Here is a 21,918-nt window from a genome sequence, read left to right as displayed (position 1 = left end):
TCAGACTTTGCGGAGGGAAGAGCAGGTATCATCGTTTGAAAGACCATGCTCACCCACCTTGTCCAAGTTATGTAGTGCACCTGTACTATGAGGTAGCTGATTTGAGAAAGACGGATTGTTTACAAACGGCAGCGGATCTGTTGAAAACGTTGGGTAGGAGGATTGGTCGTATGATAGAGGAGAAGGACCTACCTACCGATTAGCTAGTTGTTTATGGAATGGTGCAAACTCAAGGGGAAATATATACAGACATGTCGAAAAAAAAGCAGAATCATTACTACTTTCCGTCAAGGTTGATTCGTCATTCGTCCGTACTTTTCCAAGCACAATTCGCAGCATCTCGGTAACCTTTTGGCTTTCGCGGGACTTGTCGCTTGATTGGAGCCAAATGGAGCAGGAGTTTGTCAATGATTGAACGACTCGGTCTGAAAACTCATCCGTGATTCCACTTTCGTTATTTCTGTCTCGGATGCTATAGTCGAGGTCGACACAGAGAATTGTGGTTGCTAGGAGAAAGATATGCTTGACCAAGGCGGAATATTTCCATCGTTCATGATAGAAACGCCTCCCAGGCTGGGATTCTTCGTGCAGACTAGCTTGGATGTGCTGGATTTCCAAGGCAGCGTTGATACAAGACCTGCGAGAATACAAGTATCGACTATCCGACCGACCCGCCAGCATGTACTCTCGATGCAGTATACAGCGCGACTTGTAGAAGGTCAAGGCTAGAAACACTCTATTCAGAATCACATCCGAGGCATCCGTGAGTTGTCTGCTCATTGAACGCATGCGTAGCGGAACCGGCATGGATGTAAACTGCTCGTTCAGGATCCTATCCAGTCTCATAACTTCCGCGTAGGAAACGACTTGCTTCGGCGAACTTGTAAGGTCAATGACGAGGTTGAAGGTGGACACCAGTCTGTTTTTCATGACTAAAAATTGAATAGAGCTTGGCGCGGAGTCGGATCGAGACGGGGGCAATTCTGTCATTTCGGGGCCAAGGGCGTCGTCGCTGAGATCTCGAGGTTCCGCAGTATCTACCTTGCCCGCGTTGATCATGCGCGGAAGGCCATATTGCCCGGCCGCTGCTGAGTCGAGTTGAAAGATGATTGCCCACACTCGGCGCCGCATCTCGGCCTGGAACGGCGACAAATGCGAAGAGTGGGATCCGTCGCGATGATAGCCCATACGTAACGCTATCTGCACAGTAATGCCCAGTAGGATCCAAACGCTGGTCTGGCTGTCGGTGATATTGAGGTATTCAATCGCCAAGTAGTGTAAGAGCGTTTCGATGGTGTATGGCACGCACTTGGTGTAGTCCGCTAGAGCAAGACACTGGCCAACCCGGTCACGGTAGACCTGCATTCCATGTATTTCTTCAAAATCCTGCGCGAGTGATGCCGGCTGGTCGGAGGCTGGTCTTTCAAGCTGCTGATGTATTGCTGCCAAGCAAATCATGGAGAATAGAAGACCAATCCACATGATAGAGGCCTTTGCTGGACATTCCCAAAATCGATCATACTAGCATCCCGTCAGAGATACTCCTATTTGGGTGTGACAGTTTCCATACCTCCTCTAAGAATGTCGGGCCATGAATGGCAACTGAATGTATTAGTTGGTAGAGAGGAATGAAACACATGGAGGGCACTGCTTACGAGTATTGATATTTTTCGAGTTGAAGTACGTGGCTAAGAGTCGATCCACCGTTGGCCTCGGTGGAACTGATGCCAGAATCTCGTCTCTATCGAGATACTGAACATCTCCGAAGATAAGTGCAGGTCGGCGCGCCTGAAGGTTCCACTCCGAGCCCATACGACTGGTATTTAATTCAGCCGGCTGGGGCACGTCGGTGTCGTCGAAGAAATCCTTCAGCTCGGCAATCTATTGATCCTCTTAGTGGTTCCTGTGTCTCTGCTCGAGAGAGGAGGAACTACTCACTCCATCCAGAATGGCCGTCCAGTGTGAGCCCTCAACGTAATTAGTCTCTTCGTTCTCTAGACTGATCCTGCCGAAGGTCGACGGCAGCTGCGACGCATCCGCGGGATGATTAGCTTGAGCAGCTGAGAATGAATGCTGTGCGCGACTGCTGTCCTCGCAATCCTTCAATGACAAAACCAACTTCTCTAACTGTGCGACTCGATCATGCATCGCCGTCGACGACGGCTGAATGACTCTTTTCCCGCTCTGTAACGGAGCCGAAGCTGGATATGTGCACGACAGCGACAGGCCGCGATAAGCGCATGTCCCGCACGGTAGACCACGGTCGCATTTCAATCTTAATGTTTAGCGCACAAATTTGCAGGTTGCGATGGGAAGAAATGCTTACTTTCTCCGTTTGCAGAGAGTGCACGACAGTTGCGGCTTGTCTCTGCGCCGGTTGAGAGGGGGAAGAGGCCGCGACGCCATCAGTCTGACACACGTGGAATCGATTGCTCCTTTCTGGACCGGCAATTGTCGAGAAAGTTCTTTTCGGCTTAAAGATGATGGCTGGAGATAACACTCCGAGAGCCATGGACATCCCCGCAGTGATGGGATGTAATAATAGCCTGGCCGTTGCTTCGACCATCCGACCATCCGACTCTCCGTCCGCGCCTTTCCCTTTTGGGCTAAATCACCATCCGCCAATACGGAGTTAACTACTATTCCTCAGCAACTGTGATTGAAGCATGTAATTCATTGTCCGCGCTGACTTTGAGATGAGATAGAGAAAACTAGCAGGATGCGCCGTGGACCGAGGAAGGTGAGGGCGGATGGTCATTGTCAGGTTCTGAACTTATCACCGAACAGTATCAATTTCCAATTCACAGAGACTTTCTCCAATAGTATATATTGCCAACCACCACAACATATACAAGAACGAACACTGTCATCCGTCTTCAAAGCTCTATCTTGAATAGTGGACTACGTGAGCACTACATCATCTGCCGATATTCTCCCTTATACGTTCTCCCAGCAAAGATCGGAACAGCTCTCTCCATGCCTCCCACCAACCAAGCAGCCAAGCTCGTCAACGCCGGACGGCCCCTTCTGGTAATGTCTGCGCCATACACAAAGCCAAAGGCAAACCAGATCGTCGTCAAGAACGCTGCCCTGGCAGTGAACCCTTTTGACTGGATAATTCAAGACCGTGGTCGCATGGCCGTATCGCACGCCCAATACCCATTTACCTTGGGCTGCGACGTCGCTGGCGAGGTTGTTGAGATTGGCACGAGCGTGAATCAATTTACGGTTGGCGACCGGGTCGTTGGCTACGCCCCTGGAATCAGCAAGTCCGTCAGCGACCAGGCGCAAAGCGCATTTCAGTTGTACACTGTCCTGCCTGAGGACGTCGTCACCAGGATCCCGGATGATATATTTTACGAAAAGGCGGCTGTACTGCCTCTGGGTTTTATGACAGCCGCCACCAGTCTGTTCCACGATGAGCAGCTACATTTAGCCCTTCCTCAACCGGTTAAGCCGAAATCTAACGGGCAAACGGTGATTATCTGGGGAGGATCGACTAGTGTTGGTCTCAACGCTGTTCAACTGGCCGTTGCGGCTGGCTATGAGGTCTTTACTACCTGTTCACCCCGGAACTTCCAGCTGCTGGAAAGGATGGGTGCATCGCGTGTATTCGATTACAACAGTCCCACTGTGGTTCGCGATATGATTGCTGCTATGAAGGGGAAAACGACGGCTGGAGCAGTTGCCATTGGCGTGACCGCTGCTAACGCTCTGTTTGACATTCTCAACAGGTGCGAACGAGGCAATAAGTTCATCGCAATGGCCAGCTATCCTGTCCCACAGAAGCCGCCGAAGGTCTTCGGAACACCGTACACAATCTTGTACTTTCTGTCGTCGATGATTTCCTACGCCATCAAGAGTCGCACCAGGGGAATCAGGTATAAATTGGTGGTAATTGAACCGATGCTCACGAATGGTATTGGCAAAGCCGTGTGGCGGGGCTTCCTGAGCGAGGCCCTGGATAATCGCAGCTTTGTGCCGGCGCCTGAACCCGAGGTTGTTGGGCATGGACTGGACCAGCTTCAACATGCATTGGAGGTTCAGAAAATGGGAGTGAGTGCGAAGAAGATTGTTGTTACACTATAGAAGGGTCGCAAGTGCTTATTAGTTCTATATCCGCTCTTATTATGATCCCCTGCGATTCTGTCTCTTTTCTTCTATAGTACCTTTGTCTTATTTATCCTCCAATTGGTGTTTCTTGCCATTGTAGACTACGTCAAGGGGGAAGCCGAGCTGGATAGGGAGCAACGGACCGCAGACTTGACCTACCTACCTTTCTGCTTTCCTCTTTTGCCCTCAAAATTATGTTTTTAACTGGCTAGGAGTCAATATGAGTTTGTATTTAATCTCCGTTGAGAGTCTGACATTATCACTTTAGAACATCAATGTGTATAAGCCTTATTATCGATTGTTGAAATGGCCCAAAGCCCTCGACGGAAGTTTGCACGGGCCCGAAATGGTTTTTGCACCTAAGCCCCAAGTTAGCTTTACAGTCATTCGCCTCCATCAATCATGAAGAATGTCTGAGAGCCTGATTATTCTGGATGCCCTCTTTTGTCAGTAATCCGTCGTTGATAGAGCTGTCAGCTGAACGGATTACCTATGATTGGCTGTAGATAGTGAGGCCCCACGTCACTCCACCGGCCCACATTTGTCCGCAAATGCAACCACAACGCATAAGCTGCCGCTCAAAAGACACACTGATCATCATTTCTGAATGCTCAGCTTCATCTCAGTATCATTCTAGCTCTGACTTTGCCATGTCTCTTCGCAAAACATCTTGTCGGTCATGTGTGACTGCCAAACGCCGCTGTGACCTTGGGTTCCCAAGTTGCTCTCGCTGTCGTAAGAAATCTATTGCGTGCCACTATCCGTATCCGCCTCCGCAGGCTAAGGACAATCAGACTCCAGCAACTGAGCCCCATATTGGATCCAATCTGGAGATCAGTCCTACTGGCTCGGGCAGCCGCGAACTGGGCCCGTTGGATGCTTGGATAGGGAAATCTATGATCGTCAATCAAGGAGATGACTTTCTCGATCCATTGTGGTTGCCAGAGGGCACAGTAACTTCTGGTGAAGCCTGGGATTTTTTTCAAGGGGCGCCTGGCTGGCTCTATCTTCCCGGCTCAGCAGATGGTTCATCTTCAGCTTTACCCCGACTCGAACGCAGAGTATTGGAGTTTTGGCCCCGCGTTGATGACAGAGAAACCTGGGGGTTTTGCATCAGAACGTTCCTTGGTTATGTTGACCATTTCTTGGATACGGGCGCATTACCACTTATTGAGCCATTAGTCGATCGCACATCAGATCTTCCACCTCTTTTGCGTGAAGCTTACGGGGTTTGCGCTGCCTATCGAACGTGCAAACGCGCAAAAAAGCCTTTCTACCATCAACTCCTGACCGCAGGCGTCAATAACATGAGTCTAAGTAACTCAACGCGCACAGATTTGCAAGACCAATTGGACCGTATTCAAGCCTTGGTTCTCTGCTATATCATCTTCCTTGCGGGTGGCATCAGCGACAAACCGCTCCTCGGACAATTAGATCGTATGTTGGCGCAGGGCACTGCCGACCTGGAGCGGACAGAACTAGCAAGTCGGCAGAGCCCCCGAGACAAGGCACAACTGAACTCTCCTTTTTCCGAGAGCCATTTGAATGACTGGGTGCTCTGCGAGAGTGCTCGTCGACTCATCATGATTTCCTATCTGGTGCGCGCTGTCCACTCAGTGGTCCAATCTCAAAGATGCGACTTTATCAAATATCTGGCTGGGCTGCCGGTATCCACTAAATCATACACGGAGCTTTGCTGGGAGGATCTCATCTATGAACCGGGACAAAACTCAGCGCAATCAACATTTGGAGTCATTTCCTATGACGATTTTGTGACTGCCTGGGAACAAGGAGGACTTGTGCATGTGGATGAGTTCAGGCACCTGCTGCTGGTTGCGTGTAAAGGGTTAGGCTCTGTGCAAGAAAGAGCATCAAAGGAGCCTATTCTGAGCTTGTAATGATATTCCTGGAAGATAATTGGAATTTCTGAATAAGTATTTGTCTAGGTTCGATTCGTTGGCTCATATAAACGTTGCACCCTGGATATAGCAGATCTCGACCCTCAGACTCATATTGATGGGGCCGTATCTGTACGTTTGTTCGAGTCCAACATCAGGCTCCAGGGACACCTTAGCAAGCTCGGCATAGGCAGTGCGGCAAATAGTGGATTCTGCGGAGGATATGGGTCAGTCCAAATGTTTGTTGTATGATTTAAGCAATTGCGGGAAAGAGTGGGTCTATATATCTGTCATTGCGGAGCATTATGTGTCAGTCTCATAGCGTTTCGCTGAAACAAAGGTTGTGAACACAAGAGACCATAATCAGGAGCCGAAATGACACGCCTGAAAGGTATATAAAGACGAGTAGTAGACGCTCTGAATTGCGTGTTCTGAAAGTTCAGGATCTATCTACTCACAACAAAACTTCCAACCATGCAGTCCTCCCAGGCCGCCGTCATCACCCGATCATTGGGCCATGCTGAGTTCGTCACCAACCAGCCCATTCCAGCCCTCCGAGACGATGACATTCTCATTCGCACCGCCGCCGTGGCCCTGAATCCGATCGACTGGATGCTTCTGGAGAGTACCCCGTCCCCCAACGCAGTCATGGGACACGATTACGCCGGAACAGTTATCGCAGTTGGAGAGTCTGTCCGGGAGATGTTCAAGGTTGGTGACCGCGTGTGTGGACTCGTCAAGGGTGCAGACAATATCCGGGCCGAGAGCGGCACCTTTGCAGAATATATTGTGGCAAAAGCAGCGATTCAAATCAAGATCCCAGACGGCGTCACTTGTGAGGATGCAGCCACTGTGGGAGTGGGAGCGACTACTGCTGGGCAGTGTCTGTTTGGACCGTCTTGTCTCAAACTGCAATGGCCGGAGAATCTAAGTCAGGACAAGAGTCGGGAATCGATTCTAGTATATGGAGGAAGCACAGCCTCGGGAAGCTGGATTATTCAGTTTGCGAAATTGTACTTTCCCTTTCTTTTAACTTTGATGGCATATCGCTAACTGTCCATAGGGCTGGATACACCGTTCTCACGACATGCTCGCCGAAAAACTTTGACCTGGTCCGCCAGTACGGAGCAGATGTGGTTTTCGATTATCGCGATCCTAGGTGTGCTCAAAAGATCCGCGAGCACACCAATAACACTCTCAGGGTCGTCTGTGACACCGTGGCGACTCAGGACTCAGTGCGGATTTGCGAAGAGGCAATTGGTGCCCAAGGAGGCCTGTATCATTCCTTGCTCCCAGCGCAAACGGGGCGTCCGGACGTGAAGGCAACTTTTATGAATTGCTGTACCTCAATTGGTGAACCATTCGAGTATGGCCCAGATCGCATGGAAATCCCCAGCATGCCGTCAGAGTTCGAGTTCGCCCAGAAATGGGCTGGGATCGTGAGCAGGCTGTGGTCTCATGGAAAGCTTAGAACACTACTCGTTGAGAAGCGTGACGGGGGATTGAGGAAGGTTCTGGATGGCTTGAAAGATTTGAAGAATGGTTCTGTTAGTGCGCGAAAGCTAGTGTACCTTGTTTCTGATATTTAGATGTCTGGCTCAAGTACTGATCTATTCAGCTGGTCTCTCTTGTAATGAAATAGTATTACTTTGCGCTTATGTAGATGACATGCATATCAAAGCAGAGGCACCAAGCTGTGGTCCACATTGTCAATATGTTTGAGGAAATGGTACCGCAGAATAGGATAGCAAGACACTTAGAACAGTGTCAAAGCCAGCCATCTCGGGCTTTAATTCACCGTGTCAGCAACAAATATAGAATTCTCTATGTAAAATTGCTATATATTCTGCATGCTTAAGTGCTAGGTTGTCAAGGTGCAGACAGGCCAACGGAATAATGGAGATGATACACAGACAGGCTATAGAGCGAGGCTATCTATAGGTGTATAACTGACCCTTTCGCCTACCTACAGAGTCGCCCGATACTGGAAAAACAACCCTTCTCAATGCGAATTCTCATCGACCGGCTGTGGCCGGTACAACCATGACTGCGATGTGGCTGTCCTGCGTTTTGCCCAAGCTGGAGAGGTGCTTATACTGATTGATCTCTAGCTTCTCATCAGCGCCTCGATCCATCAGCTTTCCACCACTACATTTAAACTCTTCAATAGATCCCTCCTGCTGTCGCGTGGAAAGTCTTGCTATCTTGGCCCTATCAATGAAGCCCGCGCATACTTCTAGCAATCGGATGAAGACATGCATCCTATTTCGTTAGCATATATGTTTATTACTGACATGATTCAGCATCAGCATTTACTTCGACTAAACACGGCCCCCTACGGATATGTTTTCTTGATACTATGGGTGAAGAAATGGCCGCTCGTTTTCTCCGTTCCAGGTATAGGAGGGACACGGGGCCGATGGCGGGACTCCTCTTCAGCACCAGAAAGTAAGCAGGTTTGAGAGGCTACTGTAACGGCCCACTGTGGTCAACTATAAATGTGGTATATGTTCTAATCCCGGAGCCCATTAAATCTGAAAATGTCTTCGAGACTGTGAGCGCGTCATTCTCAGGAGCTGTCCGATTAGATACTTCGCCTCCTTCCTTCCACATCCGGCAGATCTTTCCCAGTTGGCCTGGCCTAGTCGCTCCACAAGAGCGGTTGAGGCTTTCGATAGAAAGTAGACTAGGGAGACACTGTTGGTTTCGTCCGTTGTTGCGACAGTTCGGAAGAGCTTTTGGATGTTGATAAATGGAGGTTGCAGTGCACTGAGATGAGAGAGGACGTCAATCCTTTCTAACTTTGATATGGCTGAAAGAAGTGCTACAGCCTCCAAAACTGACTGGGGTGAAGCTATATTTCGATGCGCAATTCTGTGCCCAAGAGAGGCCTACGCCGATGTTATAGAGAGTTAGCATACATGGCCTTGGTCCTCGTGACTGAATACCCCTGTCGTTCTGCTCTGGCGGAGCAGAACGACAGGGGTCTGCTGTGAGCTGTCACAAGGGTTGCTTGTCATTCTTCCAGTCCATCCACTCAGTCGAACGCCGTCCTTCCATCCCAGACGCCAGCCCAAAGACTTCCCCAAGGATAACCTTCCGGGTGGACGAAGCACAGGCAATAGCGCGCCTTATTCACAGAATACTCCTAGTTAATAGTGTAATTCAGCGTGACTGAAGCTGGCAGTGAGCAAAGCGAGCGCTAGCCAGCTTGTGAACACATGAACCATTTCATTAGAGGCCAGTGTGTAAACAGACACTGAAACCTTTTCCTATTAGATCCTGTGTATGGCGACAAGCCACAATTTACCATGAACACTGAAACCTTCTCCTATTGGATACTGCAGTGCTTCGAAGATTAAGGGACTGTGGACTTAACCAGAATCATTTGAAATGGGTAAGCAGTAAATGTTATCAACAATCAGCTTCAGGAGATGATACCTCTAGGGTCCAGTTAACCACCACTATACCCTCAGAAGACTCTGTTGCAGCCATGTCATGCAAGTAGATGATGCAAAGTCTCTGCCGGGTCCTTACCTACATACTGTACCTTCTAAGCCAACAGCTGCCACAACTGCTTTACAGGAGCACAAGGTTGGGGTATATAAAAAGGATGTTTTCATGATAAATGCTCCCGACTTGTGAATTGATAATTATCTTCATTGTTGATCCTCAGATACCATGTGAGATTTTTTTCTTATTTCCTTCCAGAATGACATTGTCAGCAGAGGCAATCATTGCTTTGATAGCTCTTTTCATTGCCTGTATTCCAGGTATACGATTCATCCTCCGTCATAACAAGTTCCGTCAGTTGTGGAACCGAATCCAAGGAGCAGAATTTCCCTCGTCTGGTATGCGGTATCGAATGCTCTAACTCCTATCCCTCTTTATGTATGTGGGAACACGGCGGTGTATGATTCGTAGCACCTAGGTCTCTGACCTCTGGGTGCCCACTATCTAGATCAAAACACTTCTGATATGCCAGAAGAACATCAAATAAACGCTGTTCGCCGCGATCAGTCCTCGGTTGCGATCTCGTCAGATCGTCTGTCCCATAATCCAGGCCACAACCCGTCAATTTCTTTCGAGTACCTGTATAGTTTGCTCCGCGGATATGATACCGCGGCATCTCCACTACAACTTGAGGCTGGCTTTCTAATTCTCAATGGGGTGAGGTCTTTCGATCCAATGAAGAATCGAGCCTTGGCTAATTCATAATCATGGAACATTTTCCAGATCTCTAGAACTGACAACTCTGAGGACGAGCTATTGATCAATGCCAATTCTGACCGTCCCTCATCCAACAAACACCAGCCAGTGGGAAGGAATGATGTATAACGTCCATCGATACCACCCGATCCTTGATCATATATCCCACCGGTATAGACAGCGATCCCTTCTATCTTCCAGACTTTCTTTTTTTTCTTCTTTCATCTGAAATGTCACAACAACGATGTTCCCATATTTTTCCTTTCCTTTTGGAGGTCATGTACATGAACGGAAAGCTTTTGGTGTCTCTGATTATTATTTTGTTCCCCTGGGCTTTGTTTGCGCATATATAAACATATAGATTTCGGTGACTTATGGTCAATTTCAAGAAATATACTCTTTTCCTCCTACGAGTACACGTCGATTGCATTGACAGTAAGCATTAGGATATTTCGGATATAAGAGGACGAGAACAGGCCCGGGGAGAGCCGAACGAGTGAGACGCCAAGTCTTGATCCGACTCTCCTTAGCAGCACATATATCATTGGATGTTATTCAATCGGAGTAAGCTGATGACATGTGAGCCACAGGATGCGCCTCAGCTGGACCTGATACTAATAGGGTTGCCTGATATCTGCCAGCAATGCCGCATCGCTTGAGAGCTAGCGGACCCAAGTTAAGCGCAAACAGACAGCGCTGCCAAATGCATAGGGTATTGACAGATCTTGACTTCACTCAAGATCGTACTCCTCCTACTTCTCGTCCTCGTCATCTTCTGAATCCTCCTCGTCGGACCATCCATCACGGAGTCTCCACAACAACTCCGGATAATTGTCCGGGTTCTCGACATTCTCTGCGTTGGGAATACATTCATCAACACCATGTATCTCCTTCAGCGAAGTTGAACCCGACTCCACCAGCGCCTTGAGGGCGTCTATCTGAGCGTCATTGTGCTTACTTTTGCCCTTCTCGTATCCCCGGATGCACAGGTACTCCAAATTCGGCGGCAGATACTCCACCAAAGATACGCTCTTGTTCTCATTGTCATTGTTGACTCCCGCGGCAAAGTACAACAGGAAATTCACCCCAATACTGAGCCGTTTCAGGGCCTCAAAGTCTTTGAGAGACCCCCGCTGGTCCCAGAATGAGTCTGGCGGTGGTTCTGGCCAATAGGCTCGTGCCTCAGCTCGGGCGCCCTGCCCGTCGAAGTTAAATACCCGTGAACTAGGATAGATGAAGCCGAATATTTGTGCTTCAACGTCGAGATCTAATTTCTCCAACGTGGCCTTGTGTTCCAGGACGCTCAGGATGAACGTTTTCGGGTTGAATATCGGATTTCCACCCTCGACCACCCTGCCACCGATCGAGTACTCGAATTCCTTCAGAACTCTGCACGAGCGGATGATAGTTATCAGATACTGGCTATCCACAGATGAGTGATGGATCGCGATGCGAGACACATTGGAGGATTTAGCCTCAAGTGTGGGCATGCCGTCATCATCCTCCGTGAGAGCATCAGCACCGATCCATTCGAGGGACGGAAGGTTGCGGATAATGGCCAAGCATCCGATGAGGTCCATGGCCACATAGAATCGCCCGTCGTCGAAATAGTCATCCCCGTGGTTGATGATATACACTCTGCGAAGGTTCTGCAGGTACGGCTTGTCAACCAGGTTGTCGTTTGTCTCCCTGAGCAACAGGTCTAGGGGGCACTCAGAGCGCAGGAATGATTCATCCGTGGGCTCTTGGAGGTCGATGTAAAAAGTCGGCATCATGGCCATGGACTCGAGGTTTGGTGACACCGAGATGAGCAGGGCCGTCAACGCTTGCGTGACGTATGTCGCGGGGGCACGGGTCTCGCTGTTCATGCATTAATGCAGATATTGCCATCGAGCGCTCCGTGCTCGCCGGCTGATTTCATCTCACCTAAAAGCGTCGAAAACACCATCCCTCACCACCGATTCCCGCATCAACATGTTGAACACGCGCTCTTCTAGAGCTCCTGTAAACCCTGCCCTCCGCGTGGCACTTCGCAGCAGCCGCATATCCTCCTTACTTAGTTTCCCCCCATAAGGCTTCACCACGTACTCCCGATAGCGCGAGACAGTCTGCTTATATTCAATATGACGCACGTAGCAACCCAGACTGGGCTTTCTCAGAATGTCTATGAGCATCTGGAACGCGCGGTCAAGATCAGCAATACTCGGAGTGATGCGCACACGACGGTATTTCTTCCGATTGGACATGTCGCAGAGAGAATGCAGAGCTCCGCATTGTGAAGAGAAAGCGGCCACATCGCGATTCGACTCGAGGTGGAAGATTATCTGATGGTGGATGTCGACAGGTAGATCGGTGAAACAGAGCATTTTGTTCGCGGTCGCCCCGTTTCCCTCTGAATCAGGGGCCGTGGAATTTCCAATGAATTAGGGGATCGAGCCCTTTTAAGGTGCCGGTGTTGGCGGCTCTAACGGGTTTTAGCGTAGCCATCACGATGGTGCCTGGATCGGCGGGCTTGGCAATGGGGCTGGACCCTTAGGCCTTATTCGCTGCATCGTGTGGGGATGGGGGCATATCTTCAAAGCAAGCTAGGTCAGTGAGTTGATGCATAGGCAAGGATGCCAAACTATCTGTATATAATGCCTAAAGCTTAAAAGATGGTATTTATAGTTAGTTAGCTAGCAGTAAGAAAATATAGTAGATATATATTCTCTGCCTCCTATCATATAAGTATATGACTTGCTAGCAACCCCAGTGTGGGTGTCTCTATATTCTATAACTGGAAATGGCAATAATCAGGGATCTCTTACTCAATGTATTAAGGTGGATATATTCATAAATTAAGGTCAGTTAAGAGATATGAGCAAAGCAATGGCTTTATGATGGTTACATAATGCATAACGTTCCCTTCACATTAACAATATCTCAACGGCCTACAGCATACAACTTTTCCATTCATCCAAAATGGCCAGTGAGGATTCATCCTACTATTAGCAGTCCTAATCAAGGCGCAGTTGTAACTAGCCGCCCTATCATTGTACTGTCCCTTACCCAGGCCCCAATCCATTAACCAAAGACTGGCACTGGCTGGGGAATTGAGTCAGGTAGCGGAGGGAGATGTGATCCTGGCGTCACAAGTCCCAGCTTCTGCCGTTTCGGTAGGTTCATCCAAGCTATTGGCAACTTGCTGAATGCCTCAGGCACATCGACCCCCTCCACCTTGAACAAGGCCTGCTTGTGTCCTTGTGCAGAGGTACCTGTAGTAGAAGAAGACGTGGTTGGCGGTTCGGCTCTAATGGGCATTGGCCATCATGATCAGCATTAGTTCCCTTTGTACGGCTTCACTACAGAAAGGGGTTCAGAATGTCAATTCACCCATTATAGTGCAACTCCACGAGCAGGTCTCCTCGCTTGTTGAACTTGGCATCTTGCATGAGGAAGACCCCCGATGCAGGCAGGTATAGTTTGTGATGGTGCTGTAGCGCGCTGACGAGATCGTTCGTCAGCCACGCAAGGCTGTTGTTGAACCATCTCTTCAGTGTGTCCGAGATGGCTTGGGCAAAATCGCCGAAGGGATAATTCCATTCCAGCTGGTCGTTTTCAAAGGAGTGCGAGGTCGTGACGCTTTCCACACCGGTGGGATCGGCCACTCGTGTGATCTGTAACCCGCCGTCGCTGACAGCCCCGAGAGCAAAGTTGAGATGCCACCAGGTCTGGGTCGTGAGAGTGGCGCTGTTTCATAGGAAGTTAGAGAGACGCTAATTCACCCTCGGATCATGCTGGGGGGAAGAGAGAGAAGAAAAAGGAATAAAGACCAAACGCACTGGCCACCTTCGCTGGAACTGTAATGGAATCTGAACGAGTTGGAACCTGTAATGGCGATTTTCTGGCCACCGGAGACGAAAGTGACCTGCACGGCAGATTGGGCTGGAATCAATCAGCCTTTTTGCGCGACTTTGCTCCTAGTTAGTGGCAGGATCTACCTGTTTCCGTCACCGTTCTCTTGGAGTTGGTGCTGGGGACATCCACAGACACCGTGCTTGGGGTAGCATACTTGCTCCAACTCCACTCGGGGCCCTCGTCTGTTAGCGCAAAGTAACTGTCATCAGCGTTTGGATGGTCCGGGTTGGTACCGAACGCAAAACTGGGTGCCGTTGAAACAACGGAGGCGTAGTCTGGGTACTTCGCTGTGACATCTTCCAGATATGCCTTCTGGGGTATCATCTCTGTCCCTCGGACGAGCTTTCGGAGATGGTCCAGCATCCAGGATGCCCAGAAAAGCTCCCGGTTCATGCACAGCACGGCCCCGTGAGCGTTGTTGACGAAGGGTGCCGAGTATTCGAGGACGCGCGCCTCTGGGGGTTCTTTCTTCTGAGTCGTGATGAGATAGCTGAATGCGTTTTGGTCCACACCGTCCTGGTCATTTTTATTGGTCTGCAAATTGGCATAGTCGGAGGGATCGCGCCATGGATAATTACAATAGTCAATCGCAGTCGGAGAAAAGCTGGGCGCATGGGGATTGACTGGCCGGATTGGCATCCTTTAGTTTCCTGTAACGAAATCAGAAGGGAGAATGATGGTGAGGACTGTACCACTACCGGTGCTACCGGCCAGAACCGAGTAGCCGACGACGTTTTTCTGGGCATTGCCCATGTCGACCACCCATCGAGACATGAATGTATCAAAGTTACTTTTCACGATGGTGGTCTCGTTCTTCCAATCGACATTGGCGTACGAGCTGTTGGCCGGGATCGGAAGCGTCGATGCTGAGTTTTTGCACGGAGATCAGCATCAAACTTTTCAACCCCAAAGAACCAATTGAGGGATCGGGTATACTGGTCGCATCTAAATAGAGCTTCGCCAATGAAAAGACACAGTCTTTCAATCCGGTTTTCGTGGTGTATACGTCAAACTCCGTTTCATTGCCGGTGACAATTTTGCGAGCTTTGGAAAAGCAAAGAAACAGTCAGCTCCAGTATCCATATATTGCTAAGGTCATTCTCAGAGTAAATGGAGGGCAAGTCACAGATCTGCGCTGCAAAGCAGATGGTCCAGCCTTTGACATCGAAGTCCCGAGTGCTTGTATCGGCTCGATCATCGCTCTGGTAAACCTTGAGCGTGCCCGACTTGAAAGTAAGATAGTAATAGATTGGCTTCGTGCTGTCTTTGATATTCAGTTCGATCCTCGGAGCCTCCAGCTTGGCGTCGATTGACCCTCCACTGTTCGACGTGGTCAAGGTGCGGAGTTTGGAAGATTCTTCTTCCAAAGCCCACATGTTGTGCAACTGCTTGTTGATAGTATTTTGAGTCACCATGATTACCTGGTCATAATTCTTGGGGTCGGTATACTTGACCTGACTCCTAGTAAAGTCGTCAGCCATTGTGCCTTCCGGGTAAAACTTGTTTTCTCAGCAAGGATATGCAAGAACAATGATCAGGATAGTTGGGTGTCAACAAAACAGCCATCTCGGTGAATAGCAGACCTTCTACCTCCGCTTTATCGTAGTTCCCGGCCCCTCTTATTGAGGCTGGTTACGAACAGAGCCGCCTGGAAAAGTGGCCGGAGTCTTTCGGAGGATTGTCTGTTTGCTGCTTGCATTTGTGGCGCCGAGGTCTCACTCTCAACTAGGGATGATATGCCAATGAACGGACCCCGTCGTATAATGGCGTGAGCTTGCTACTCTGTGGGGTAGTTGCATTTTCTGTAAAGGTGCCTGACTGACAGTTATGACTTGCATCATGTGCGGAACTGAAAAGCATTCCTTCAACGGTGGAACCTTCTGGCCTGGTTGCTCTTTTCCATTTTGCGTGGTTGAACATGACTCAGTGTGCCAAGGAGTACGTATGGATTCATAGTTATACTCAGAATATAATGTGATTGGCATAGGTCTCCTTTGCCAAAGGACTATTGTCACTATCGGCTGATAACCACGGTTAGTGGCGCCTGCTGTCAATATGACCGTAACGAATCAAAAAGCTGATCACGCTCGTATATTTCATGGCTGGAGCACTATGTTAAGATGTAGAAGCGGACATTATCAGCTGGTGATTCCCATAAGAGGATTGTACATGTGCGGGGTCCTCAAGATCCAGCCAGCCTTTGTCTTTAATCTGACCGGTGGCTCAAGGATATTGCGTGCTTGGACTCGGGAAGGACGACGAAAGGAAAAATAGGAAAGAGCAGAGTCGCATTAGGGCCACACTTGGGTCGCAGAACAAACCTATGGGAGATCCCAGACCGTATACTTCGCCGTTATTGCCCATCGTGGAGAGCCTTTTAATGGGAAGTAATTCGTCCTGTCAGAAAGTATGTCCCAGTCCCTCTCCTGCCATCTATACATTCATGTTGAATAATCATACCTATCAAGCTGCATTGCCAACATCAGACTACGACTTCCAACATGGTTCACATCAAGCATGATGCCGAGCTGATGACCAGTTTGCTCGCAGCAGACAAAATCCCCGCAGGGATCCATTTCGTTGCATTCAAGGATACCAGCTCGAATCCGGCACTGTTTTCCCTAAGTGATGATGGAAAGCTCAATCTGGTTATGGACGATGACGGAGATCCCACATTGATGAACTTCCGCGACATCCTGCCGTATGAAGGCTCCGTTCTCGCATTCGATGTGCAGCAACACTCGGACCTGACTCTGAATATCGGATTGGTCACTCAGGGTTGGGCGGGGAAAGAACGTTCTATCTGGTGGAAGGTGTTTCACCAGACAATCTTTGGGGAGACGCGAAGTTGGAAACTTACGTGATGTCGGAGGTGCCGGTGACGAGACGAATCTTCATGGTAGGCTCCAGTTCCTATTGTTTTCCCTTGATCCTTGTCATTGGATGTCGTGATTTGATAATTGTGATTACTCCCTGGCTTGACATTGAATAACTGGATTATATGTATCAGAGTGATTTCACTCGAACCGTTGCAGGCAGAGAGTTCCCTCTGATTTTTCTTGCATTGGAACGGGAGGACCGAATTACCAAGGAAGAGCAGCTGGGACTCGTCGACATCACTGTGACGGACGGCAAGCCCATTTTGCGACTCAATACATCCTGGAGGCTTGCAACGAACGGTAGGCATATCCCGCTCCTCAAGGAAGGGGAAGGAGGTCGACTATCGGGGATCCTCACAGTCCCATCCGCTCTGGAGAACGACGACAGCAACAGCGGCAGCATTTTGGTGCGAACCCTGATCTCGGTTAATACGGCGGGAGACTTGTTCCTGCTGCAGGAGGCTTCTGATACGAAGATCTGGGAAGTCCATCCGTTCTACGTCGGATGTCGGTCGGCTAACATTGAGATGGATGGCTACGCGCTGCGAATCCAGGCCATCCCAGACGTGAAAACAAACACACAGAAAGACATGGACGTCGAGGTCGTGGCGGGTTGTCAACTCCATGTGGTCAGCTCCGGGTATACTCGAGCTGTGGTCAATGGACGAGCGACCAATTTGACAAGTCATGGATGTTGGTTGCGCACGGATACCCGGGGTACTCTCCTAATTATGATGGGAACTGACGACGTCGCATGTCACTCCATCTATGTTGATGGGTACTTGCCGCCAAACGCGAGAGATGAAGAGGACAGATATCAGCCCATCCAGTCTTCCTTGATGGATCCAAGCACCAAAGTCGTCAAAAAGCTCCGCCAAATCCAATCAGGTAAAGACTTGATGACAGCTAAGACGCAGTCCGGCCAGAACCTCGTAGACAAAGGGGCACTTAGTGAAAGCGACGCGGATGTCATTGCCAGGAATATTGCCCGGCTTTGCGCTCATCTGAACACGCATATCGACTATCAGTCCAAACTGCTCAAAGCTGGGAATCTCAAGCAGTTCTTTTTCTCTGATCTGGCCGACTCCGCCTGGGGTTTCTTTCACTGGATCCAAGAAAAAGTTGAAGAGGTTACAGATTGGGTGATCGACACGGCCAGTAAGTACTACCTCCTTTTCCTTTAGGCCCGGTCATTGAGAACGACTTTGGCCAATGACTGACGAAACAGAATCATTGTGGACTCTCACCGTGAAGCTAGCAGGAGAGGTATATAATTTCGTGCTGAGCACGGCTGAAACGGTCCTAAAAGCCATCGGCTGGCTGCTCGCGAAGAGTGGCGTGGTGGTGAACAAGCTGATCGACTTCGCAGGCTTTATTTTTAATTGGACCGATATCTTGCATACATCTGATAGTATCTCGACGCTGATTAGTACAAGCTTAAGCTACGGGCAGGAGAAGTTAAAGTCGGTCAATGACAGCATCAAAAGCTGGGTCGATGACACCAAGAAGCTTGTTCAATCATCCAGGGGCGATCTAGAGTCTCGACGAAAGGAACTATCCAAGGTGGAGAGTGTAGAAGGTGAAGATATTATCTTGGAGGCGCAGCAATTAATCCAATACAGCGTATCCTTTAATTGGGTTGGTGACCAAATGAATCATGGCGATTTTCTCGGGCTGCAGCTCGACACCGACGAGGTACCACCGTGCCAAAGTAAGACACATTCTCCTTAACACGCAAGGTTTCTTGATTAAGACGTCTAGCAGCTAATGGAAGGGATGAACAGGAGCAGACCACCAGTTGAAGGATATCTGGGACGCAATTTGCAAGGAAATCGAAGTGATGAAAGCCTTGCCGAGCAACTGGGAAGTGAAATCCCGCATGTCTTTGGGTCCGCTGATGAGAGGAACGAAGCTGCTTTCCACGTTGCCAATGTCGCATGCGAAGCTGCCCTCAGTTCCATTGAGAACTTGGCCACGGTCGTCTTCAAAGCAGCAGAGCTACTACTTGACGTTGTCCGAATGTTCGGAGAGACCCCCATCGAGATCCCCCTATTCACACCTCTGTGGCACACCATTGCCGGTAAAGATCGTCCGTTTACGCTATTCAACTGTTTCTCACTGCTAATGGCGATTCCCACGACCATTGTCTATAAGCTTCTGTATCAACGTGCCCCCCCTCAGTTGAAGGGGAGGGTAACAAAGGCAACACTCGCGGGATACTTCAATGGCACAAAGCCCACCGATCTTTCTCTGCACAAGGATCTCCGCTCTTTCAGCGGTGCCATGGCGATCGGGGCCGGGTACGTCGGTTTGGCATTCACGACGATCAGCCTCGCATGGAGCCTGGCGGGTGGATCCATGGGAAGAGGATTTCGATTGGCATCTCAGAGGAGGTATCACGCGTTGGCCGCGGCAGGGGGACCGGGAGCATGGACCCCCCGAGCCGCTGCGATATAGGTAGAGATCGGAGCCACTGTGGCTCAACTGATTGAAGTCCTGTCCACTGTCCCACCATGGGAAGGGTTCGATAATGAAACAGCGCTCAATCTAGCATGGGTGGTATGTTCAACTACCTACACCTTTCCTCCATTGAGGTCCCAGGTATAAATGTCACATCTTGACGCTAATAAAACACCATCACAGGTCTGGGGTGTGGATTTGGCTTGGTTGATAGGCTGCACTGCCGTCAGAGTGTATTACGTCTGGACTACAACGGGAACCCACGTCGCCGATTTCATGAAGCATCCTATTCTTGGATACTACGACCTTGGCCGGGCTTCTGTGAAATTGTACATCAATTTCCCCATCATTTGGTTCGAGTTTTTCACCGGTGACTTTCATGTATTAAAGCTGCTCCGTGCCTACCTGCGTTTGTACGACGGTGGCGTAGGCGTCATCGGGGCCCTGGCATACCTGATCGCGGGTGTTGCAGCCAAGACCAAAAAGGATGTTGCGCTCATGGCAACTGGGGTGGAGGTGGCAGCGGAGCTGATCAAGTGGGCTGTCAAGTATGGCGATAAATGGGCCGAGAACGAGATCAAGGAGTCACAGCCACCGAAGACGCAGGGCTAGACGTAAGGCAAAATGAAGCAGGCTTGGGTTGAGTGTACTGGGAAACCCTTAAAGTAGCTTACTACATTCTCGGTCCATTAGTTGGATTAACTCTTATGATTCCCGGGTTCCTAATATGTTCAATCATGCGTCATACAACTTCATCCCATCTATATGTGAGATTGAGTTTTGCGCATGAGACAAGTCTACTATATATTGTTGGCATCTGAGGCTGAGATTGTCTCATATAGGTGAGTGTCCGGCCTCCGAACCAGAGCTGTGTCACTTCGGCTCAGCCGTACTATTTGCTTAGTATTGAACTCGGTTGGTGCCCTAATGGCAATGAGACCTTCGATACCACACATCAAACCTGCCCTGTTGGTTCTTGCCGTAGACATTCAGGTAACCATCGACGTGGCCAGACGTAAGATCACTTTCCAGAACCACATTAATCTTATCTAACAAGTTCCCTGTATACCACTTTCCATCCGAAGAAACACAACATGTTTCCTGTAGGTGTCCGGCCCTGAAGAACTACATTCCCGCCTTGTATACTTAACATGGCCTATGACTCATGATATAGCAGTAAGTGGAGTGTTTGGACTGGTCATAATGGGCGTTCGAACCTATTTTGTTATCTTCGGTACCTATATTCTCTCCCTTGTGGCTTTTATCCGGATTTTGACTACGAATAGCCAATCTTGCATTTGGTTTCACAACAATTAACCAAGTCAGCCTTTGACCTCTATCAGCGAGGTATTGGTAAACGGCTGATTGAGCGCGGACATATTCTCCCTCAACAGTGAAATCAGTATGTCAGCTAAAGTGAAAGTAATGAGGAAGTTGTGAGAAGACTGCCTGCATCATTGTTGCGTCTTTCCCTTTTATATTGTCGGGTCAACATGCCTGCCCTGGGCTGACAATTGAGTAGTAGGCTTCTATCATACTTATAGGTGTGGTTATGAGCACTGCCGGCTAGTACGTATGGACCAGCAAATCTCACACATACCTCATAGCTCTTGACATCGGCAGCTCTTTTACGTCGGAATCTACATTGCAGCTGGGATCGGATCCGGCGTCTCGCTCCCATGCGACTGTACTCACCAAGGGCTCTGACAGCAAGAGTAGCCTTGCAATTCTAATACAAAGAATTTATACTGGCCCCATTAGTCTCCTATGCTGTTCATTCGTTGATAATGCCAATCAAGATTTCCATTGCCATCAATAACGCCCATTTCTTTTCAGTTAACCGACCTCACTATGGAGAGAATCCAGGTCTTTTTCCCTAAGGTCTATGACTTCAGCATCCCGTGATATACCGATGTCGTAAACGGATTGCTGCGATGGATGGATCCCACTTCAACTAGGAATTACCACGCTGGCAGATAGGTTTTGTCGCCTATAACCCAGTGTAATGCTCCGTTGACTAGCAAGGCTGTGAGGAGACCGGGGATGAATTCCAGGACTGCACTTGATCGCGCGGGAGACAAGGAGTTGACGCAGTGTATCTGCAAGACCCTAGCAGGAAGATATTGAACTCACCGGCATGTTACATTACGAAGGATTTAACGAACCATAATCTCGGCTGTCGAAAGTCCGACTGTGCAGTTGACTTAGTTTGAAAGTGAGAGTGACATCTCCTTGGGGCCTTGCGGCAACGGTCACGTCGCATAGCAGCATGCTCTCTTTCTCGCTGCTGCAAACTCTTTTGACAACCTTAAGCAGCGGGCTGATAACCAAGAAGGGCATGTGCTTCAATATACATGTTCTCTTATTGTTACATCGACCTGGAGATTAAGGAGACCCCTCACGCAGCTAGGCGCCTTGGCGGCCTTCCACGCGGGGAGTCACGTCGCCTTTTCTGCAGAAAG

The 21,918-nt window shown here is 49.4% G+C and overlaps 7 protein-coding genes across 7 annotated transcripts; 4 read left to right on the top strand and 3 right to left on the bottom strand.

The window, feature by feature from the left end:
- Positions 1 to 119: 119 nt before the first annotated feature.
- CDV56_109449 (fungal specific transcription factor domain-containing protein) lies at positions 120 to 2,148 on the bottom strand (the record flags this gene model as incomplete). The annotated part of the gene is made up of 5 exons (XM_026763068.1): positions 120 to 188; positions 316 to 1,521; positions 1,571 to 1,602; positions 1,656 to 1,881; positions 1,939 to 2,148. The coding sequence occupies 5 exons, from the start codon at positions 2,146 to 2,148 to the stop codon at positions 120 to 122; spliced, it is 1,743 nt and encodes a 580-aa protein (XP_026618527.1).
- Positions 2,149 to 2,976: 828 nt separating this feature from the next.
- On the top strand, positions 2,977 to 4,089 carry CDV56_109433 (zinc-binding alcohol dehydrogenase family protein; the record flags this gene model as incomplete). The annotated part of the gene is made up of 1 exon (XM_026763052.1): positions 2,977 to 4,089. One exon carries the CDS (start codon positions 2,977 to 2,979, stop codon positions 4,087 to 4,089), a length of 1,113 nt encoding a protein of 370 aa, XP_026618526.1.
- Positions 4,090 to 4,763: 674 nt separating this feature from the next.
- On the top strand, positions 4,764 to 6,011 carry CDV56_109424 (Zn(II)2Cys6 transcription factor domain-containing protein; the record flags this gene model as incomplete). The annotated part of the gene is made up of 1 exon (XM_026763043.1): positions 4,764 to 6,011. One exon carries the CDS (start codon positions 4,764 to 4,766, stop codon positions 6,009 to 6,011), a length of 1,248 nt encoding a protein of 415 aa, XP_026618525.1.
- Positions 6,012 to 6,485: 474 nt separating this feature from the next.
- On the top strand, positions 6,486 to 7,600 carry CDV56_109414 (zinc-binding alcohol dehydrogenase family protein; the record flags this gene model as incomplete). Its single annotated transcript, XM_026763033.1, has 2 exons — positions 6,486 to 7,024; positions 7,075 to 7,600. The coding sequence occupies 2 exons, from the start codon at positions 6,486 to 6,488 to the stop codon at positions 7,598 to 7,600; spliced, it is 1,065 nt and encodes a 354-aa protein (XP_026618524.1).
- Positions 7,601 to 10,972: 3,372 nt separating this feature from the next.
- Positions 10,973 to 12,586, bottom strand: CDV56_109379 (uncharacterized protein; the record flags this gene model as incomplete). Its single annotated transcript, XM_026762998.1, has 2 exons — positions 10,973 to 12,080; positions 12,147 to 12,586. The coding sequence occupies 2 exons, from the start codon at positions 12,584 to 12,586 to the stop codon at positions 10,973 to 10,975; spliced, it is 1,548 nt and encodes a 515-aa protein (XP_026618523.1).
- A 1,002-nt stretch (positions 12,587 to 13,588) lies between these two features.
- CDV56_109356 (uncharacterized protein) lies at positions 13,589 to 15,598 on the bottom strand (the record flags this gene model as incomplete). The annotated part of the gene is made up of 6 exons (XM_026762975.1): positions 13,589 to 13,949; positions 14,042 to 14,144; positions 14,201 to 14,740; positions 14,816 to 14,983; positions 15,033 to 15,161; positions 15,244 to 15,598. The coding sequence occupies 6 exons, from the start codon at positions 15,596 to 15,598 to the stop codon at positions 13,589 to 13,591; spliced, it is 1,656 nt and encodes a 551-aa protein (XP_026618522.1).
- Positions 15,599 to 16,618: 1,020 nt separating this feature from the next.
- CDV56_109330 (uncharacterized protein) lies at positions 16,619 to 20,068 on the top strand (the record flags this gene model as incomplete). The annotated part of the gene is made up of 6 exons (XM_026762949.1): positions 16,619 to 16,930; positions 17,128 to 18,154; positions 18,225 to 18,691; positions 18,761 to 19,346; positions 19,458 to 19,555; positions 19,640 to 20,068. 6 exons carry the CDS (start codon positions 16,619 to 16,621, stop codon positions 20,066 to 20,068), a joined length of 2,919 nt encoding a protein of 972 aa, XP_026618521.1.
- Between the last annotated feature and the right edge of the window lie 1,850 nt (positions 20,069 to 21,918).

This window comes from Aspergillus thermomutatus (genome assembly GCF_002237265.1).
Source record: "Aspergillus thermomutatus strain HMR AF 39 chromosome Unknown NODE_7, whole genome shotgun sequence".
In the NCBI taxonomy this organism is placed as follows: Eukaryota; Fungi; Ascomycota; class Eurotiomycetes; order Eurotiales; family Aspergillaceae; genus Aspergillus; species Aspergillus thermomutatus.
The sequence above is the reverse complement of the archived record's forward strand: the minus strand, read 5'-3'. Positions and strand labels throughout refer to the sequence as shown.